Source organism: Catharus ustulatus, chromosome 3 (assembly GCF_009819885.2).
Source record: "Catharus ustulatus isolate bCatUst1 chromosome 3, bCatUst1.pri.v2, whole genome shotgun sequence".
Lineage (NCBI taxonomy): Eukaryota > Metazoa > Chordata > Aves > Passeriformes > Turdidae > Catharus > Catharus ustulatus.
Genome location: NC_046223.1, coordinates 45,684,415 through 45,706,961, shown reverse-complemented (window position 1 = coordinate 45,706,961; position 22,547 = coordinate 45,684,415). Strand labels below are relative to the sequence as shown.

Genomic DNA, 22,547 nt, shown 5'->3' with positions numbered 1-22,547 from the left:
TCCCTTAAGGAAAACAACCAAAAGAGAAGGGCTACAGGCAAACACTACTTCCATGCATGGTACCTTCAAAATGGCTCATTCCACGTGAACTTTTTCATTGGTCCTCCAGGAGCAGCACCAGAGCCTGGGCTTGATGCTTTGCCTTGAGAGGACACCCTCAGTCAGAATGCTGTGACAAGCACCTTGTGCCAAGGGACATTCAATTTGTGCAGGAAAGAAGAGATGGGTCCTGTCCTCAGCTCATGCTTACTGGGGTGCTCAGGTATTCTGTCCCCTCTACAGCTCCAGGTCCTGCTTCCTGCTGGACTGTGGGGTCAAGCACAGCCTCAGAACACCTCCATATGCTCCACAAGCCACAGTGTGGAGGAGGTTTTCACACCAGCTCAGACTCAGCCTGGCTGTCCAGCTCCTTTGTACACTGCTGTGCCTCAGCCCTAGGTGATCATCTTCTCAGCTCAAGTATCATGGTGTCTCGTACTACTTTTACAGGTTACCACCAAACAGGAAATGCACTTGAGTTGTTGCATGTGGGAAAGACATTTTCTATGTGAAATTTCACTCAACCGAAACACAGCCAAATGCCAGCCTTAGGAGGAGATTGGACAGAAGTCTATCATTACAGGTGTGTTTTAGGGCACCAACATACACCTCCACCTTCCCACAGGGGGATGTCCCATGCAAAAATCTCTCCCAAAAAAGCATAGTAGAGACATATCAGACTTCCAGCCTCTGACAGCCTACATTTTGCTGAAGATTGCTTCATTTTTTGGAACTTCAAGAGCATTCAATCCTAATGCCTGCTGCCCCATGGCAATCAGCTCTTTGGTATTCACTTGGTATCACAATGGGGAGATTTCTTCTCTTGGGAAGTATCTGGAGCAGCTGGGTTTGTAAAGGTACCAGAGACTCACCATGAAGGCACTTTTGCATCCCAATAGGTTTCACTTGGTGAACGGGGCAGGGACAGAGAAAAGCAGAGCCCAAGGGATCCCCAGAAGGGAATGGTTCAGCATGAGTGGTCAGAGGAGAAGAGGTGAAGGGAAGACTGGGAGTAGAAGGGAGGGGGCAGTCAAGGAGAAAGCAAGGAGGACTGAAGGCAGTTATGGACATTGATGAGTGATCATTTATGACATTGATACTGGTGACAGCTGGGATTTTATGAAGCATTTCATAGAGTGACATGCTTTTTAGGCATTTTGAGTCTTTTCCACTGCTGTGTGATAAGGGGAATGCAGCTGCAAGAAGGCATATGGCTCAGATAAGAGAAGCTAATAAACATATGAATGAGGTTTAAACCCAGCTAGATCAAAGGAATATATTTGGCTATTCTCATAACAAGGGCTTTATCCTTGCCTTGTTATTTCCCTCAGATAGAAAACTCATCCTTTAGTCCCAGGGAAGTTTAGCCTTTTCCTCAAAGTCTCCACACAGAATTTGTGAGACTCTAAAAGGAAAATTGATCTTCTACGTTACACGTGCTTCCAGCACAGCCCTCTGATTCTCTTCTAGTCTCAGCTACTCAATCCCCAGCATCACCCCCAGTCCTTCACAGCTGCACCCACCCCAAGCACCAGTTGCACCCCCTTACCAGCTCTGGCATCCCTGGATCAGGCCAGGATGCTCCACATCTCTGGCCCTGAACCAAGGAAAGGCGCAGTGAGCTAGAGATGCGCACTTGGGTCTTACCTTTTTCCAGGAACCAGATCAGGGCCGTCGAACATACATGGATGCACTGACCTGGATATTCTTCCTGTAAGGCTGCTCACACCTCCTGCACCTGCCAGCACTGATAAGAGCCACCATCACTCTCTGCTGCAAGCCCTCACTCCACAGCTAAAGCTGCCATGACTCGTTTTACCAAGTAGGATTTTTTCCTTACATTTTCATGGTATTCCTTTTAATCTCTCCACAGAGGAGAAGCTCTTGCCCTTCAAACCAATCTTTCCCCACCCAGCCACTGATTGCCATCACCTACATCAGCTGCCTGGCCTCCCTGAGGCCAGTGAGGGGTGGAGCTGGCCGAACCCCACAGGACACACTTTTTTCTTTAAGGAGCTCTGCAGATCTCTGTGCCTGTACTCTCACGTTAATCCAGTAAAGTTAGCAAACATGTTTAGCTAAAAGAAAGTGACAACATCTTAAAGATAGCATTGAGTATGATTTGGGGGAAGGATTTAGTCTATTGAGGAATATTAACTCCCCCTTTAAGGCAATATCTACTTTATCTGTTGAAAAAAAATACAGCTTTGTTTACTATCTGTTGGTATTTGCCCAACAGACAGTATTGTCTAGTTTTGAAAACATATCAGGCCACACAAAAGAGCTTCCAGACTCTTACTGAGCTGCTGGTTCCTTTTTATATCATCGTTTTCCTTATCTCGGGATCCAGGCTGTCATCTTTAATTATTTTAAAATGAACTGCAACATTTTTATCAGAATATTTTATCCCCTGGTCACTCTTCTGTCTCTTCCTTATTCATAAAAGCAAAGAACTGTGATTTTTTTAAATTCGATTATTGGTGTTTTACCTCATTACTTCTTAAATTAGGGGAACTTTAAAAAAAATTATATTCAGCTTTCCTTTATATTCTGGCTCTCTGGTGCGAGTGCCCTTCCTGGATGCTCAGCTTTTTCCTGCAGACTTTTCTCACATTCTGGATGGTGAAATGCTGTGTCCTCCCTCCAGTTTGCCTGGAACTTACAAGGTATGTGATGCTGGAGAAGAAAGACTCCTAGAGTCCAGAATGGGTGACACATAAGCCCAACCATTCTGTCTGCATTATTCCATTTCTCCTGCTTCATTAACCCCAGATCTAATGTCCTGGCCACTGTGCCCTTCCCCACCAGCCCAAACACCATGGCCCTTTCCTGTGTACACGAATTTCCTTTATTTTAATTGTGGCCTCTTATTCACAAAAATCAAAATTTGATTTACACAATCTGGCCCCACTCAGCATGGGCAATATATAGATAAATGCCTAGGTGGCTACATTTCTATTGGTTCAGCACAACCCATGCATTCAGTGATCAATAAAATACAAATTTGGATAAGTGGGGACAAGTAAAATAGGTTTTTAGCATTTTCATTATCACAGGCAGAATGTAATGAAGTAGCTCTATACCACAATGCCTGAAGAGTCATCTCTTAACCTGCGTGTGCCTCTCAAGAGCCATTTATTTAATATTTTTATCGTATTATGCTTAAAATTAAGAAACCTGCAAATACAAGAGGATGGGAAATCCAGGTTCAGAGTAGAAATGGACTGAGTTCCTCCTACAGACTAGGAGGAAGTGAGGGTGGGACACTGGGCTACAAGCTTCCCTGGTACAGACAAGAACTTGATGAGAAGAGGTGCAAAGAGTGGTGTACAGCACCCCACAGAGCAATCAGAGCTCTACAGCAGAGAGCAGAACAGTAACTGGCATCAGAGCAGAAGCTGAAATGAAAGCTGACAGTGGAACAAATGTTGGTCGGTAAAACACAGGCTGATTATATACCAGTTAGCATTGATTCGGGTGCCAAGAATAACAGCAGGCACTGGAACAGAGTGGGGGAGTGCGAGGCACTGAGGAAGAGCTCAGCACAACAGAGCAGGAGATGATTAAACAAACAAACAAACAAACAAACAAACAAACAAACAAACAAACAAACCCTCACCCCGAGGAGGAAACTATTAAAACAGCATGAATAGGGAGCTGCAGCCATCTTCTGTGGGAAGCAAATTCTGCGGTGAGCCCACAGACTAGGAAAGCCCACAAATGGCAACTCTACATTACTGGGGAAAATGGATTGGTGAGAGCTGTTAGCCAGCATATGTTTGACCTTTCTGAGAAAAGCAGCATAAGCACCTTCATTAATGACCACGGCACGGACATGAGCTGGCATGGAATGAGGTTTGATTTCCGGACCATCTGGGATCCTGCCTGCCAAGCAATGGGAAGGCACCAGCCAGCCCAGGCCCTGGTCGGTATTCCTTCTCACAGGACAGAGAAAGTGAGACAGGCTTCTGCTCACTTCTCATATGTAGGGAATCTCATTTAACTCTTGAGCATTTGGGAACCTGTTGGGAATTGTGCAAACAAAAGGCACTGCTCACTTGGCAGAGGCAGATCTGGGCTCACCATGACCACCTCTTACTGGGAGAAAGGGAAGGATATCAAACAGAAACATCCAAAAGATAAACCATTTAGGTCTTGTATTTCACATGTACAGCCAGTGTTTTGGTGTCCATCAAGACACAAGACACTTCCTTTTTTCTTTCAAGCACACATGGTATTTTTCATCTCCTTTGTTACATTTTATCTGTGAGCAGGGGTAAAGCTGGAAGACGGCAAAAGCCACCATGCTCACTGAAAAGAATAAGTGATTATAGAAATATCTGGCTGTTACAAATGGGAAGTACTGTGAAAATAGCACAGACTGGTTAGCCTTATCTCTACAGAAGAGTTTAGTACAGTGACTCACAAGAATTTGTTTGCAAAGTTGGGATGTACTTCAAGAATTACAAACAACCTAGGGACTTGGGCAAACAGGACAGTATAAAAAGATCAATTGGTAGGGGTATTACCATCCCACAGAGGTATCTCATCACAAATTAGCCCATCTCCCTACATGCCTACGGTGCAAGACAAGCCTATTTTTATAATGGATGACTGGATTCTGTCGTAGGAAGAATTAGGTACTCCAGGAGCTAGTAAAAGTATGGAATGTGATAGGGAAAAAGTGTGGAGTAATTCACCTGGGGTCAAAGAAGAGGATGTGTTGCCTTGTGCTGAGATATTTTCAAGGGATGCAGAGGAAGAGGAGGAGGATCTGGTTACACTGCCAAACCATACTCTGCTGCTTAGGCTAAGTGTCACACCCAGGAAGGACGTGATAGTAGATACAGCAAGTGTCACGTGAGAAATTATCCACAGTGTCATGGAAGGTCCTTGCACTGGCTAAGGCACCACAACAGCCTCATGGAGCTGTCAGTGTGCACTTCTCATCAGCTGCCTTTCAAAGAGATGATTTTAAACAGACAAATGGGAAAAGCGCTACTCAGAAACATGAGTTGAGTTTCTCTGTTTCTGAAGGGAAGATCAAATATCCTGTCTTGTGTAGCTGTGTTAACAGAAGACTCTGAGAGCTTGGATAACATTTGAGCAAAAAATACAGGAAGAGAGAGGAATTATTTCCATTTAGATAAAAGCTGCTACAAGATTAAGCAGGTGTACACTGACCCTGAAATTTTGCTTGGAAAAAAGATTTGACTTTCAGAAATAAAGTGCCAGAGCAGCCTTTGAACAAGGATACTGGAAGAAGGTATTTGACTGCTACAAGATAACGTTGGATTAAGTTACATAAGAGATTGTGTGAACACAGGGGTCGTTCTTTGGTTTGGAAATGATGGTGTAATAGATGGGGTTTCAATTGCTTTAGTGTTATTCAGAATTCCAGTCAAAAGGAGACTTAGTCACATTTGTTTGTGACACAAGATTTAGCCGTTGAATCTCATGCTAGACCAGGTTCCTGGTTATCCTCTGGTGCCAGGACAGATTTTCTCTTCTGTGCTTGATGCTGTTTGTTTTGGGTTTGTTTGAATTTTACTTTTCTTTAGGGCACTACAGCTTTTTCAGCCAGCATCAGGGTGTTGGTTCAGGCGTGTGAATGCCTCAGTGGCACAGGAACAACCTTTTGGCAGCGCACCAATTTGTGTCCCCCTTGGCCTCAGAGTGGTCCAGCAAGCAATTTTGCTTGCCTTTTCCATGAAATTTTAAGTGGCATTAGATAAAGCAGGGGAAGACTCTCGTGTCTGGCAGCTGGCAGATCATGAAGTTGGAAAAGAATATGATGAAAAAAGGCACTGCCATTTGCAATTGAAACATCCTTGCAACTGAGGAGCTTTTTCCTCTGATCTGAACCAAGTCGAGTCCTGCCAAGATTTCCACACATCAGTAGATCTGGGTTGGGAGAGATCCTCTCATTTTGGGAAAAATTTGCCTACAGAAACCATGACTATTCGTAAAGTATGGCTTTCAGTCTGTAGCCTTCCCAAGCTGAACACTCATCCAGGTTTTCTTGTTTTATCAGAACAGGAGAACCAAATCCTATTAAATGACAACAAATAGAAAATGTTGCATATAAATACCTGAAAAGGTACAACCCATTTACACATAACCAACAGAGCTCTTATTTAAAGTGCACAGGAATATTTACCAACAGCTAATCTGTAATGTAAATGGGCATGAAGTCTTCTTTCCTCAGCAGAAACACTATTTAGCAAAAATCTCCTTCAGAACCAGTCTTGGCAGCCATTGAACATGCTGGATGTGCTTAGCCTGAACCATTTGACAGCAGCATCTCTCAGAGGACTGATAACTGAGTAAGACTTAAACCTGTTACAAGCATATTTTCTGCTGTAGCTTAAATACATACCTGCAGCTGGTATGAAGCCTAAGTCTCTATTTGTTTTGAATTTGTCCCTCGAATTGTTAGCAGTGACTCGCTGTAATCACTTCACTGGGTTTGAGGCTAAACATACCACACATAAGAATAGCAGTTAATGTTCTGATTTGTGCATGGCCTTGAAGTTTGGATGCAAAATAGGCCAAATTTATGTTAAATTTGCTAAATTTCCATGGGAATGTGCACTGTAGCTGCTGCATCACGACAAGAATATGAATTTGGTCTAAGCAGGACAGGAACTGAAAATCACCTCTGATCTCACTGCCTGTTCTTGCTTCCTCATAGTCCTTTAGAGATCGCTTTGTCATTACAGAGACAAATTTGGGCTCTTGATACTGAGGGAGGAGCTCCGGGTCTCATACATGTTTCTGATTCTTAGGTAAACTGTTTGTGTCAATGCTTTAATCTCTGGTAAAATAGCAGCACAATTACAAAGGGGACAGAATCTGGTTACATTTTTAAAGTATGATAAAAGCACAGTCTATCAAGCAGAAGGGTTTATAAAATCATTAAACAAGATAAACTGGGTTCTTTCTGAGACAGGTGCAAAAATACAGGCTGAAATTGGAGTGGTAATTCCTTGCAATACTTGACACTTAGGTTTTCTACTTATGTGAGATCTGACAAGATGTGAGATTAAATGATGAGATGCAATTAAAATGCCAGATTGACCACACGACCTCAGGGAGTGCCTCACGGACCTGCCAACATGATACCAATAGCACATCATTGTGCTGCTGGTGTAACATCTCTGTAAACATTTAAAATCAAGCCTGTATTGCATTCAAGAAGGGTGACCCTTTCTGGATTACAGGATGGCTGCAAAGTGTGATAGTGACATAAAGGTAGAAAAATAGCAGAAGCAAATTGTTCTCTTTGCTGTCTTCTAGGTCAGTTTGGTGCACACACATCCTCTTGTTTCATAGAATTCAATGAAATTATCTTAATGGGGGTCTTGCTGAATCAGGGTTGTGTGCTTTCCATTCATCCCTGCTTCTCTGCTCCATCTACCACCAGTTTAATCCAGGCATAAATTTTGCAGCTGGGAATGAAAGTCCTGGGTAGCCATTTGTCCAGGGGATCTGTTTTTGTTCAAGCTTTCAGTGACAGTCTCCTGTCCTCATACCAATCATTACATCATTCTGTTTAGTCACCAAATTCACATCTAAGGGCATTCAGGATTAAAACTTCTCAAAAAACTATTTTCATGTTGAGACTGATTTATGTTTAAATACGTGACTTGCAAATCAAAAACTGCAACTCCTATTAGCCTCCTTTGTGAGAAGACATGGTAGCAATACTTGCATCATCAAAATTATCAGTAGCTTGGCAGATACTCGCAGGATTTTGGATTGTTTAGAGGTGGGACCTTGCTGCCTGACTCAGGACAATGCCTTACTCACATCAGTACCTTGGAGTTAAGTCTCTTGCCTCATCTTGAATAGGAAATTGCAGCCTCAGTTGTATTTTAATAACAACTGGAACTCACCAAGGGGCTTGTAGTAAGAGTGTCCCCAAGAGCATCACAGGGGCACTGTCTATCACAGGGGGATGCTACTGGAGTAGCTCCTGTGCATGTAAGATTTTCTTTTTTTTAACCTGTAGCCTGAAGTTAATGAAAACACATCTTCTTTCTCTGTGCAATGCCCTCCCTGCAAGGGGCTTCACTCCTGACCAAGGGTGCATTTATACATTCGTGTTTGTTCTCAGCACCTTGTTGATGCCTGAGGCACAGCCAGGAGGGCAGGAGGATTGATGAGATAGCCCTATTGCCCAGAATGAGTGTTCTGAGAGTGCCTGAAGTAAATGTGCAATTGACCTTTCTGGCAGGTCTGGCCATGTTTCTTCTGAGCTCTGACAACATCTTGCATCCCAAGGGTCTACACAAGAGGCGAACAGCTTCTGCACAGCAGACTGGCAGATGGACTAGGAGGCATTTACAAAGCTCCTGGCTCTTGTAGGGTGCAGCATACTGTGTTTAAAATCAACACCTCTGTGTTAGACACTTAGGACCATCTAGGGCAGAGATGCTGCCACAGACACTCTGTCCCCATGCATCTCTCCCAGGTTAGTAGGGACAAGCATCAGGTGTGCTCCACAGGTGAGGAGAGAAATGAAGGGAAACCTGGGCGTCCCCAAAAAGAGGGAAAGCCTGGAGGTAGGGGCATGATGGCTAATGGCATCTCCCTTTTCTACTCCATGGCCAGCCACAGCACAGCCCCTCTGCAGAGCTACCACCCTGGGTGCTGGCATGACTGTGGCACCCTGGTTTCAGTTGGAAAACTGGACTGGGAATGAGCTGAGCTTTTGACAAGACATTCACATTCAGTGCTCAGAAGAGCATGGCCTGCTTCACCTATTAAAGAGGACATTTGAAGGATGCTCATCTTTTCAGGGCAAGCTGGTAGCTAATATAATATGGTCTGTCACTTAGCAGACAAACAAGTAACAAAGTCCTATACCAATGCTGGTTTTGGAACAATTAATTAGAAATTGTGCTGTTAGCCAAAGAAAACAGGAATTTTTTTAACAGGGAAAGTAATTAGCATCAGGGACAGAGGATGAGAGCTGGGACTGTTTCTGTCAGAACCAGAAATCCTATGTGTTCTAATACCGCAGATGTGTCTTGGTTCCTGTAAGAGGCCATTCAAGAGCATCAAAAGGGGTCCTTTCTGCCTTTAAAAGACAGAAATTCATCTTTTCCCTCCACACCTCCTACTTATAACATATTGAGTAGTTTTGTTCTAGTTACACCATCTCTTTGATAATCCTGCTCTCAAATTATTCTCCTCTCTTCACACTGTCTTGGGCACTGGCCCCTCCTCAGGGGCTGGGCTGGAGCTGGCTGAGTGCCCCTGACTCTCCAAGTCCCCCCTTCACTGGCCATCTTTGCTACTTACCTTTGGCCTCAGAGCAGCTGTGGTCTATCCTCTTGTGCCCCATGAAAGCTGCTCTCCCTGCACCACTCCACCTTCTCAAGGCTGATGTTGCTTGCAAACCTTCCCGGGTAGACTGCCTGACTTCACACTCTGCATGGATCAGGAAGCCCAGGGGGTTTTCTCAGCTCTCAGCAAGGTCAGCAATACCAAGTCAAGCTCCTCAGAAGAGGGAGTACAAAATTAGGGTTATTTTCTTCTTTCCTACTGATTTTTCTCTTCACTGAACATGCAGTAGGAATTTGAGTTTAATGGAGTGTGGATTTTCATTTTTGCATAATAAATTTCAAACAGGGCTTCATTATCCCATGCAAATAGCATTAATCTGCAAAAGTAGCCTATTAAGCATTTGAGGGACTTTATCCCAAAGGTGATGTTGTACTTCATTACTGGGCAATGATATTTTTTGCATCTCTGTTCAGAAAGCATGCCTCAAATCACAGCTGGCAATTGCTAAACAAATTTTAAAGATCTTTGCCCACAATCAGGAAACCAGCCCAAAAATGCAGAATTAGGATTTGCTAATTTCTATTTAAACTGACACTATGGTTTGCTGTCTTCTGTTTATGAAAACATGTGAATTTATTTTTGCCCACATGGGACTGAGATGGAAGCTTTACAGTTGCAGGATAATAGGCTCAGATATAATATTGCAGACTAGAGTCAATCAGTCTGCTGTTCATAAGCAAAGCAGCAATGCACTCAAAAAGAAAAATATAACAATTTAATTCTTCTAGATGAGCTATTAGTTTTTATGTCATTATGGTACCATTAGCACGAGCACTGGTTGACATGCACAGTGCAGGAGAGTGAATCATACAGTGCCAGACATTGGAAATTATTTTAGAAATAAAGTGGTGGCTGCAGCTAAGGCTAATGGGCAGGGATGGGACTTTCCCGTCCCCTCACCTAGTCCCCATCATTAGGGCAGAAGATGAAGTCCCTTTCTACTCTCTGAATCTCACCTTTTCACCTGTTGATATGGCCCAGATATGTACAAGCAAGAGCTTAACGACAGTCAGAGAATACTGTGAGCCATGTTCCTAAGTGAAGAGAAATTCAGAAGGTTAAGGGGGCCAGTCAGTCTCAAAAAAAAAAATCAGGCATAGAGAAAAGAAGCAGCAGTTCTATGTGCTACTCCAGATACTTACACATATGCACTGTACACACAAGACTGTGAAACCGCTGGGATCAGCACCAAATGGATTTGGGGAGTTTTGAGCCTCCCAACACAGAGTGGGTTTCTCACTTTTTAAGACAGAGAGTTCACTCCTGTCTTTCCAGACAGCCTAGGCACTAAAATGAAAGGCTGACCCAAGGCCAAGCAGTGCCTTGGGCCACATTTGCCCTTGGAAAGTTTCAGCAGTGACACTGACCTACACTCCTGCTCATGGGTCTGAATACTCAGTAAACTTAACACAGAAAAAACTTGTTGGGATAACAAGCATAACTTGCCTCAGGGGCCACAGGAGCCATCTACACTGGGGAAATGCCAAACCATTATCCTGATTCATAGAATATATGGTGTGACTGAAGTTACAGAGCTACAGACTGTAGATAAATGGTGAAAAACTTACTTCCATTAAACTTCATTTCAGATGACTTTTGGCAATGTCCTTGCTTTTTCCTCCTCTAACTCCTAGTGACAGGCAATGAAGACTAGCAAAAACTGTGTGGTCACTTAGCAGTTTGCCAGGACGATTTTTCCCTGACATTGGCTGACAGCCTGTGCACCTGCTCCCAGCCACACTGTCCCTGCTCATTACCTAAATCTGTCATTTGGCCCAAGCTGCCACGAGTGAGATCGTCTGGTTATCAGCTAGGGCAATGGCTCTGGCCAACCCGCATCATCAGCAGCAAAATAACTGCATCACAGTCCTCATACTCAGTGGCAACATGATGACCTTTGCAGACAACTGTTATAAGGACTCTGTGATTAAGTAGAATGGTGACTTAGGAAGCCATGAGACTAACATGGTAGGCTTATAATTACATACACCAAGTACCTAATCTGCATTAAGCAAGATGCAGCTTTGCAGAGGTAGTCTCCAGGTTATAAAAAATACAGTTTCTGTTCAAAACAAGCAACAAGAAATTTTTTTTTGCTACCTAGGTGCTTTTTGATATATGCTGCAATACTGATGGTTAGTAGTGCAGAGAAGAGAAACCCCATTCTCTTGTATTGGTGCCCACTTGGAATAACACTGCTTCCCATTATAGTAACTTTATTTTCCTTCAGTAGAAAGCAGAATCTAGAAAAATTAATAATAATGGAATCATGTTAGGGCAGTAGTATTTTTAGCAGCTTATGGTTCATCTCACTACATTTCTAGTAACTGTTTACAAAGCAAATTGTAATGTGGAGATTCAAGATTTGGCATTACCAAACAGGTTCTGTGCAAGCTCCTACCTACCTGGAGGACAGCACTGTCCAAGTAACAGCGCATAAAAGGCTTTCCCTGTTCCCCTTTTTCCTTCCTTCCCAAGAGTCCATTCCATGCAAGTTATCTGCTACCTGCAAATAATCTAATTTGAAACAGCTTTGTGCTGTTTGAACCTGTGCAGGACAGTCTCTCGCTGACCAAAGCAGATAGCAGGCACCTCAGTGTAGAATCTCATCCATACACCACACCTACATAGACTTTCAATCCCTCCTAGATACTATCACAGATTCAGAGCTGCACACTACTGGGATCTAGGAGAACATCCTGTGGCATGGTTGCTATACACTCACCCTTTCCTTACACCCTTTCCTCACATATTGCTCTTGGCCATTGCCAGAGACAAAACACTGGGCTAGACAGATATTTAATGCAATCCCGAACTGCTGGTCTTATGCAACTCCCCTGACATCATACCCAGCTGGGGAGGTTTTGTAGTGCTGACATTAGGGCTGCAAACCGCCCCAGTCTACAGAGTTAGCTACTTAGAAAATAACTAATTTCAACCTTCAGCAAACCTTCAGCACCCACACAACATGCCACTGGTGAACCTTGGAAAGAAACTTCAGGAACAGAATGTGTTCATTAAGGGACAACATGGCTGTCACTCAGCTCCAAAATCAAAACACAAGTGGGTTTTTCTGTTTTCTTTCCTCCAACACAACGAATATCCTGCCAGTCCTTCCCCTTAAAATAACAATAAAAGAGGTTTATATTTAATGACTGACAAACAAAGAGAAGATGGCAAATGTCAGCTGTAGTAAAGGAATAAAGCTATTCATGGGATATATGCCTGAAGACAGGAGAGTGAGGACAACACCCAGGCAATTTTTTTGTGTGTACAAGTAATTTGTTTGCATTTCTAACTCCCTCTTGCAACTTTTTTTCAGCACCGTTGCTTTATGAGCCATGCTCTCCATCTGGGTTTACATGCACCTGCTTCACAATTTGCCTGTAGGTAAGGGATACACTTTATACTGAGGTTCTTGCATGATAATCTTTCTCCTCCTCATCTGGATTCCAGTTTTAACTCATTATACATGTTGGCTTCATGTGAAGATGTTAAAGCAGTATGAAATGAGGACCATTATTTTTCATCAGTTTTTCAGATTTCTCAAATATTGGAGCAGTTGGTTCATAAAGACATGATAAATGCTGTGTCACTATTTTTTATTTGCTATAATTAGTCAGCATCTGAAACAAAACCAAACATACCTTAAGATTATTTGATTGCTCTTCTTTTTTTTTTTAGGAACAATCAGCACAATACTAAGCCACAATTAATATCAAGGTTAGGTATAACACTGGCATTAATAGACTCTCCTTGAGCTGAGGAAAGCTAACTAAAGGATGTACAAACTCAGACAGGATTTCTTCAGGGCACACACCTCACTAAAGAAAATACTCCAACTTCATAGTGCAGGCAGGCAAAAGCCAGATTTTTATTTAAGTTTAAAATAACAAATATTCACCTACAATCACAGTATACTGCTTAGTTTATCGCTTCTGCTTTGAATTCTGTGCTTTCATTTCACGTGTCTACATTTTGCATTTGTGTACACGTTGCAAAATAACTTTGTATATCATTTAACATCTGTGCATATCCCTTGGAGCCCAACATAACAAGGAAATGAAAAGAAATTTTGAATTTTAAGGTAACGAAAACAATCAATAAAGTTCCACTGAAAAAAATAGTATAAATGTTTCTTATCATACAGTACTCTAATTTTATGTCAGTGTCATTTTAATGCCATAATTTTCAAATATTGACTGTATAAAGAGGAGACTAGGGGAAAAATTATCTAAAATGCCATTCCTAAGTCTGTTAGACTCTCGTGAGTTACGATATATGTACAGTATATAAATATATTTATGTATATATGTACATATATATTGGTTAACATTCATTATAAATAGAACTGTGTTAACCTAAGCAGTATAAAAATAGCCACTTTCCTGGGAACATGCAAACACAATATGCTCTCACCTAATCTATAAAACACAAAACAACCAAAACCTTTAGCTCTGATTTTCTATAAATATAAACTTCAATTTAACACTTTCAGCTGATTTAACCATAAAGTAAGTTTTCCAGTAAAGATATAAAAATTTGCTTGATGCTAGCAATAATTAAGCTCAAACACAGTATATTTTGGGTTATTTACTTTCAAGTATTTTTCCCACGTGCGCTAAATCTAGACACACTGCATTTTTTTTCTTTTACAGTAAATTATTATTCAGCTCTAAACACTAAAAGCCAAATTACAGGCAATCTGGCATGCTTGCACTGCAGGTAAAAAGCTCTCCTCTACACTGTTCCTTTGTGGGAGGCTGTCCTAATATGGCTATTTGTGCTCCAGATCTTTTGTTCATTGCAAAGCATTATCAAGATTCCCCTATCATAAGATTCTTAAGGCCAGAAGAAGGTACTACAACCACTTAAATCTCGTCTCATGCTCACTGAAATTCATTCTGAGGTCCCTGCATTCAGCACAGTGACTGGTAGCTGGACTAACACACCTCTCCTATTGCAACCAAAGAGGTTCCAGCTTCAGAAGTTGAGCGAGATCTTGACTTTTTAGTGACTTTTCCCAAGGGGAAAAAAATTCGGTTCCATCCGAACCAAATGTGACGTTTTTCCTTTTTTCTTGCCATATGAAAAACTGAAAAATCGTTTTGCCCTGAAACATTCCCTTCTCCTCCAAAGTGCTCCAAGTTCCAGTTAGAGAAGCAAAAGAAGAAATGGGAGCCGTGTTCAAAGGTGATGCTGTGTCTGTTCCTCCGTGTACGCACCAGCTCAGCAGAGCGCACACTGGGCTGTGGGAGGAACAGCACCGAGTTCTTCTGCTGAACAGATTCCAGCCACCTATTAGGAGAATGCCATAAGCACATGACTGCGCCAGTCATGTGTGGCATATGCTGACTCATTTTCATTCCATTCCATGCAGCTAACTAAATACCCACTCTTGCTCATATCAGAAGAATCTGTCTTCCTTCCCTACCATCTCACCTCATCTAGAACTTTGAACTGATTTTGCTACCTCTCAGAAAAGTATTTCATACAAAAAACAAACAGCATGGAAGACTCAAGGCACACTCTCTTCAGGACAACATTTTTTTGGTGATTAGAGGACCTTTTAAGGAAGTAGGAAATTTAGATGTAAATGGCATGGGCAAAGGAGGGACTGTAGTCTTGTTTTTGGCTTCCTAGAATTATTGTTTTTGTACCTGCAAGTTACTGGGTAATAGAGGGATGACCTAGATATTTCCCCCCTCCACCCGATCCAGAGATATTGCTCTGAAAATGTTTTCCAGATTAAGATGCTAGCTTTAATTGGATTAAAACTGTGACTATCAAAAGTGCACATCCCAAAATCTCAACCAGTTGCAAGATGGGGCAGGCAACTCAATGAGCTGGATGTCAGTGAAGGCCTAGTCTCCTAAAGATGTTTGACAAAGTTGCTTGTGCAAGCCTTTCTCTCTGGCATCTCTGAATGTGGTTCACCTAAATCCTTATTCCTCAACCAAAATGGCCTTATGTTCCCAGCCACATCTTACATTTATTGCCTTTTCCCAGGGTGGCTCCCACATTCCCAAAAGTCTTTTCTATGTCAGAAGTGATGAATCCTTGTTAAAGTAGCACAGTCTTCCAGCTTTTATATTTTGAGAAAAAATATATGAGGCTTTCTATTTCTTATGGTAAGTAGCATAAATGCACCAAAACACTGGTATGGATACCCGTGTGTTAATTGTTTAGAGAGCTGTCATTGGAAGTTGGGGACTGGGAATTCACAAAAGGCTCGTTTGCCTTCTGATCGTCCTTCATTGAGGCTGCTTGGTCTGAGATGGAAGAGAAGGAGAGCTGGTCATGTTCCATTATATGCACTTGGTCCTCCTCCTTGTCCTTCTTCACATAAAACAACTTCCTAAACTTTTTGAGCTCATGGAGTTCACAGAAAGTCTCAAGAACAACCAACATTGCGATAAGGCCCATCAACAGATAACCTGAGTGCAAACAAACAAACAAACAAACAAAAAAGAAAATTAATTATCAGCAAGTCAGGTAGGGCTGGACCAGATTTGAGCCTGTGACTTTTCTCACATTGTCATTTCTGACTAGTATGTTAATTTTCTTCATGGCATGATTTCAGAGTTTTGAACTGTGATATCCTTGTTTTTTTCCTTTTTAATTCTACAATCAGCAAGACCCCACATAAACAGAAAAAGTAATACCACTGGTTCAATTCTATTACAACTGTGCAAGAAAAATAATGTGTAAAGGTATTAAAAAAAACGGAATACTAAAATTTACCACATGCACATTCCCCCACTTACTTATGGTTTTCATAATTAAATGCCCTTCAAAAGATTTTGATCAAAAGATGGAAAACTAAATTTTACCACAACGTTTCTACACATTACAAGCAGAAGTAAAAATATGGGAGTTAACTATGGCCACTGGTTATTTGAATCAGTTTAACAGGACAAATCACTTACTATTCCATGAAAACTTTGAAATTATTTTCCTCTAAAATTATTAGACATATAACACCCTGAAATACCTGGAGAAACAAACCAACTAGAAACGTGTACAAACCTAATAAAACTAAAATAAAAAAATACTGTAAAATTACTCCTGGAATTTGAAAAACCTGACACAGTTACTCCATCTTTTGAGGATATTTGCAATGTTTTACTAAGGTACAGAGATTACCCAAAACCTAGAAGTGCTTTCTAAAATGTATTGCAAATTACTTTTGCCATGTACTGTCTGACTTACTTTTAGAGGTAATAGTCAGCTCTCATAGTCTGAGACTTTTGGAAATGGAGATCATGACCAGCAGCACAGTGTGGTCCGTTTTTCATCCTCTCCAAACATACAAGTGTATCGTTTAAAGAAAGGTGTTAAAACGGATATTTATTAATCTCAGTGGTTCATTAGATCCCTACTTCTGATCATTACAATTCAATGAGGAGCATGACTACTTAGTTATTTTATCATTTCAATGAAGTAAATCAAGCAGACTCTGAGTGTGTAACTATTAGCAGAATGCACTCATCCAAGGGCTGAACATTAAGTGTGCTGAAAAATCAACACAGATTAATGATTATAATTTCCATATGGTCACTGTTCTGTTACCTACAGGCATAAATATTTCACCTGTAGTTACAGATTATTCACTGGCAGGAACACTCTCCTTTTCTTTCCAGGAGTACCATTAATCAAATTTTTAATACTGAATACTCATCTAAATCAGCACTACAGCTGAAATTTATTAAATGTTTTTAAACTTTATATCATAACATCAAATAGGAGCTATGCATTAACACAAGGAAGAACTGACAAAGCTGTATCGACTGAAAAGCATCTACAAATTTGCACTGAGAATTTGCAATTATCTTTGACACTCAATCCAGTTGATTGCCACATTCATTTAGAAAGGGATTTCATTTCTCCTAAAAATTCTTGAAAAGCCTGTAGTACTCACTAAGCATTTTCTGATGTAGAAGTCCAAAATACCTTATAGAAAATTTAGGTCCAGGAGAAAACATTTTATTTGGTTCCTTCAATTGCTCACACAAAATGAAAAATAATAATTTAAAACTTATAAACTTAAAACCTATTGAAATTAGATATTCTATGGTCATAACTTTGCCTAAAAGCGACTTTCTCCTTTTAGTATTTCCTGTGATTTATTTTCTAATTGTTCTGCAGGTTGAAAAAACTTTAATCTGAGCCATAATGGTTTTTTTTCAGATTTTGAGTTTTCAGAACAGCAAGTCTGTAACAAGGCCTTTGTCATGTGTGACTTCCCATTCACTTCACCACTTAGCATCCCCAAATCAACACTGCAGATCAGCAGGTTAATAATTAAAAGCTACCATTCATAAGATAAACATGACAGGGCGAAGAGGAAATCTGCAACGGCAACAGGCCAAGCAGGATAATAGAACAAAGTGTTCTGTTGGATAATTCAAGGCTCTGCTTCAAGGAATGAAAAAACCTCTCTTCAGGTAAAATATAAAACCAAGTTAACACGCTTTGTCTATATTATGATTGCTGAGAGGCACAGTGAAACGCAGGCCAGCCTAAGAAATGGACCTGACAGGAAAAGTTTGCTTTGGTTGATCAAATCTTTTAACTGATGCCTCTGATGACCCAAAGAGTGCTCAGGTTGAAGCTGTATGAGAAACTGCAATGTTTCAAAACACTGTTGCTGGAAAATATTGCCCTCAGCATCCATTACTCAGAATACCAACATAAAGGTAATTTTCTTCTTAAAAAACTTCACTTTCTTAAAATCACTGATCACCATCATTTATTCTGTGTCAAATATCTGTGCCAAATATAATGAAACAATTTAAATTTAGAATTCATAGTCTTGCTTTTCTAACATCTCAGCCTACTTGTCTGTCTTTGACAGCTGGTATGTACCAGTGCCAGCTTCAGCTACCTTCTGTTACAACTAGAGCCAGGAACTTTGCTATTCAGCCCCATTTTCCATGGCTTCTTGAATCATCTCTATCCACCGGTCATCTAACCTTATGGGATGACCTTAGGTTACACAGATCATCTTGGCTCTGTGATGCACTGAAATGTTAGCTCAAGATGCTCTTAACTATTTTTATAACAGTTACATGAGGGTTTTTTTTCTATCGTTAAATAGAAAGTAAATAGCTATGGTTAGAATAATGGAATTCTATTTTTAGCTTTTTCTTTCTTAACTAAGAAAACTGACCTTATTTAATAGCTTCCTCTTTATAGAGCTACCTAAATTAATACCATGTTTGCTAGCTGAAAAATTATCATTATTCACAGAATGGAGAGGAGAAGTCTGATTGTCAGTTTGACGTTGATTTTTTTTTTTTAATATAAAATGTCTTTTACTTAGCAGGTTAATTTGACACTTACATGTAATTCCAATTTTATACAGCTCTCGGAATTTTTGATTGTAGCCTTCTCCTGGCACATAGTCTCCAAGGCCAATGGTGCTCAGGGAAATGAAACAAAAATAAAAAGACTCCAGAAAATTCCAGTCATCTTCCAGGACCGAAAATATTGCTGCTGGGATTAAGAAGAAGCAGGAGACAGTGATAAACCCGAGGACCATAGCATGGATGATAGCAACGACCTGCTTGGAGAAACCCCAGCGTATGTGGAAGTAGAGCACCGGCCGCCTGGTGACGTACACGATGATGCGCTGCACCACGGCCGTCAGGAACAGCAGTGTGAACGGGATCCCGATGACCGAGTAGATGATGCAGAAGGCCTTTCCCCCATCAGATAAAGGCACTGTGTGTCCATAACCTGCAACAAAGCACAGTGGGCAGGGGCTGAGTTAAAGTTAGGAGATCAGGTGACACTCTGATATTGGCTATATTGAGTGAGAAGAGTAGGCTGCATTATCACTAATTCTGAATTCTGCTGTTCTTGACAAATGCTGTTCAAAGGTCTGTTTTAAGCAGGCAAACAAAACTCAGTACCAGCCATGAGCAAGTAAACCCAAATATTTTTGTATTTCAGAACTGTGAACATCATTGTAGAAATGCTTATTTCAGGGAGGAAGAAAGGCCTAGTCAGGAGTGGAAGCTTATGCCAGGAAATCTGTATTTAATTCTGGGTTTTACTGCTGAACTTTTTATTTAGTTTTACAAAGTGATGTAACTTTTCTACCCATCCTTGTAAACTGGAATAATACATACTTCAGAAAAGTGTTCCTATATCTACAGTAGTAACACACTTTTGTGAAAATCAATTAAATTACATAGAAGTTCTACAGTCGACATTCCAAGTTAACTAATTCCATGCTTCCAACAGATTATAGACCATCAAAGGTATCTAAAAGCAGAATAAACATTTTTCACAGTAAAACTCCAAGGATATAGCCACTATGGCTAGATTTTTGCCTCATCATTTACACACTAGAAGGATGAATGGGGATGAATGCAAAGTACAGAATGGTGTAGGGGCTGATCACAGCCAGCAATCTCAATGTCATAAACCTGTGCAATTGTACTTGTATCCAGTACAAGTGGTTACGCTGTCAAAGCACACTGACAGACAGCATTTGGTTCTAGATGTAAGTCATCACCACAGAAAAGAACAGTAAATCCAGCATCAACCAGGAATGCTTTCTTCTGATTGCCAAAAAAAAAAAAGAAAAAAAAAAAAGTATTTTGTTTTGTTTTCATTGCAGCTAGGAAAAGGAAATCTCTTGAAATTTATTCTGGGCAGCCTTCACACTGATATCAAACCAAGCAAGTGCAGACAGGCCCTACGAATTCTGCAGCCCCAGATGAGCCAGCTCATTTGGGTTATAGTACTGCTGTACAGCAAGGCATTTTCCAGAGCTGCTGCAATTAGCTATCTTGAGCAGTCCAGGCAGAACATGCAGCCAGTTCAGGGTTATGCTGCTTCTGATTTCTGAACTGGATTCACTCGGCACCTCCCCAGTCTGCCCAGTGCTGCACTAGACTGGCAGATATTCCATGAGGCTCCTGGGAACTCTCTGCCTGCTCTCCTGTGAAACTGGTTGTTCTGCAAGTCCCTTCAAGTTTTATATGAACAAAAGAGATTTCTTCTCTACTTTGATGGATTTAATAATAGAATCATTGATTTTTAAGTTTGCCAGAGGAGTAAATAAAAAATAGCATATCCTTTTCTTAAGAGGTATAAAGACACTTCCAGACAATGAGAGGCAGGCAAAACGTCTTATCACTACAACGTACAAAGTCTTGTAGAAGAAACACATGAGGTATAATTTCTCTGTGTTAGCTAACCCGACAGGGAATTCCAGTTGTACTTGAATTTTAATGATATTATGAATAATTTACCCAAGCTCAGTCTTTTGAGCCCTGGTAAATCGTATTACTTAATGGCTTTTTTCCTGCTCACCTTCTGTTTGCTTTATCTGCTTTGAGATAAGAGGATCAAAACTGCACAGAGCAGTTCAATCAGATTCATGAAATTGTAGAAGTGTTCTACTCTGCGCCTAATAATGCTGGAGGTTTGACTGGCATTTCTGACTACCACCATGCTGATGGCTTCTTGGCCCTGTCTATCAGAACTCTTGGATGTTGCATCCATCAGGGCATATCCCATCACTTCAAGTTTGAAACCATGACTGAGCATGATTTTACCCACACTCATTTTCAAGTGACACTTTACTGCCCAGTTGTCATGGCGCTCTCTCATCATCCTTACTGCCTTAATTAATGTTGTATCTTTAGTAAACTTAGTTGCTTCCCTCTTCCAGGTCATTTAGGAGTAAGTTGAACAGTACAAGCCCAACACAGATCAACAAGGAACACCACCTGTGACCATCCCTAGGGGAATGAACAAACCATTCCTTCAAGAACTAACCATTTCTCCTACTCTGTTTGATACCTTTACATACCTTATATCCATGCAAGTCCCAGTTACTTAGTTTTCCTGAAAATATTTTGTGAGACAATTTTGCAACTGCAAGTTTGGCGGAGAAAAAGAGTGTTGTGGGTATATCACAGGATAATTAAAACTGATCCATGTGACACAAACACAAAAAAAGGCACCTGCACTGCTCCATCACATCAATGTGTCTTCAATAAAGCAGAACTATGGGTATATTATTTAAGTTGCAGATCAGACCTCATTTGCAATAATCTACCTCATTCTGTACATTAATGCTTAAAAAATGCAAGCATATTGGAAGAAGACCAGAAAAAGGGCACAGGAATTGAGATTTTTTTTATGAGAGGAAGATAAAAGGGTTGACTTTCTAGGCACAACTGAAAGGAGGTTGAAAAGCAATAGAGTGATCTCGCTGTTAATGCATCAGCATACAAGTACCACCCAATATAAATGCTTTAGATAAAGTGCCACAAAAAAAAGAAAAAAAGAAAAAAAAAGAAAAAAGATAAAAAGGAAAAAAAAAAGAAAAAAAAGAAAAAAGAAAAAAAAAGAAGCTTTGATATAACATGAATACGTTTAGTCTAGAAATCAGAAGAAGGGTTTTAAGCTTCAGAGAAGAGTTTTGCAGCAACCATCCATTTCCAGAATTGGAAAAAAAACCCCCAAACACCTATGTTAAAATGGAGCCTGGTAAAGGTGTTAAGCTTGGTAACTGTGGATGGTGCAGGAACATGAAGCTATACATTACAAGCAGAAATTGAGCTTGTAGACCTAGAAAAAGTCCCTTGCAAACTCCAGGTTCTGGAATTTACATGTTTGCACTGTACAATGAATCCAAGCTTTCATAAATTTGAACACAAACATCTGTAGCATGCATACAAACAACAATATGAGACACATTTGTCAGATCATTACGTCAGAGCAGCTTGATGGTGGTTTAATTCCAGCCTCTGTGCTGGCACAGGCAGCAATAAACTCATTTCTTGGATCGGAGGAGGGATTCTGTTACTTCTCTGATACTTCTCTCATAATTCCTTCTGAAGGGCAGAAATTACTGCTACACAGTATGTACCTAAGCTCAGAGGAAGTGAGTCTGGAAGAATACTGCTCTCCAGCTCCTACCAACTACAGGAACTATCACACTAAAGAGCATCGAGACTTTCAGATTGAGGAGAGAATATGTGCTCCACTCAATCAGCAGGAGTAAGATGACATCTTCCAAAAGTTGGGAAAGAGAGTCACAGCTTGGGAATGATGATATGGAAAATCTTGAGCTGAAAGAGTCATCATTTATGAGGCTATGGCAAGTGGGGAAGAAAAGGATTCCTATT

At 40.8% G+C, this 22,547-nt stretch overlaps 1 protein-coding gene and 1 long non-coding RNA gene across 3 annotated transcripts in view; one reads left to right on the top strand and one right to left on the bottom strand.

The window, feature by feature from the left end:
- Nucleotides 1-18,719, top strand: part of LOC116994333 — a 59,230-nt gene extending 40,511 nt beyond the window's left edge. For both annotated transcript variants that reach the window (XR_004417462.1, XR_004417461.1), the window contains exons 2-3: nucleotides 12,716-12,783; nucleotides 17,584-18,719. This is a non-coding gene — a long non-coding RNA (uncharacterized LOC116994333). The remainder of the gene's footprint in view (nucleotides 1-12,715; nucleotides 12,784-17,583) is intronic.
- KCNK1 (potassium two pore domain channel subfamily K member 1) overlaps nucleotides 13,237-22,547 on the bottom strand; it is a 36,941-nt gene continuing 27,630 nt past the window's right edge. The window contains exons 2-3 of the mRNA XM_033055946.2: nucleotides 18,739-19,134; nucleotides 13,237-15,830 (exon numbers count right to left, since the gene is read on the bottom strand). Coding sequence (XP_032911837.1) covers nucleotides 15,571-15,830; nucleotides 18,739-19,134 — 656 coding nt within the window. The 3' untranslated portion in view covers nucleotides 13,237-15,570. The remainder of the gene's footprint in view (nucleotides 15,831-18,738; nucleotides 19,135-22,547) is intronic.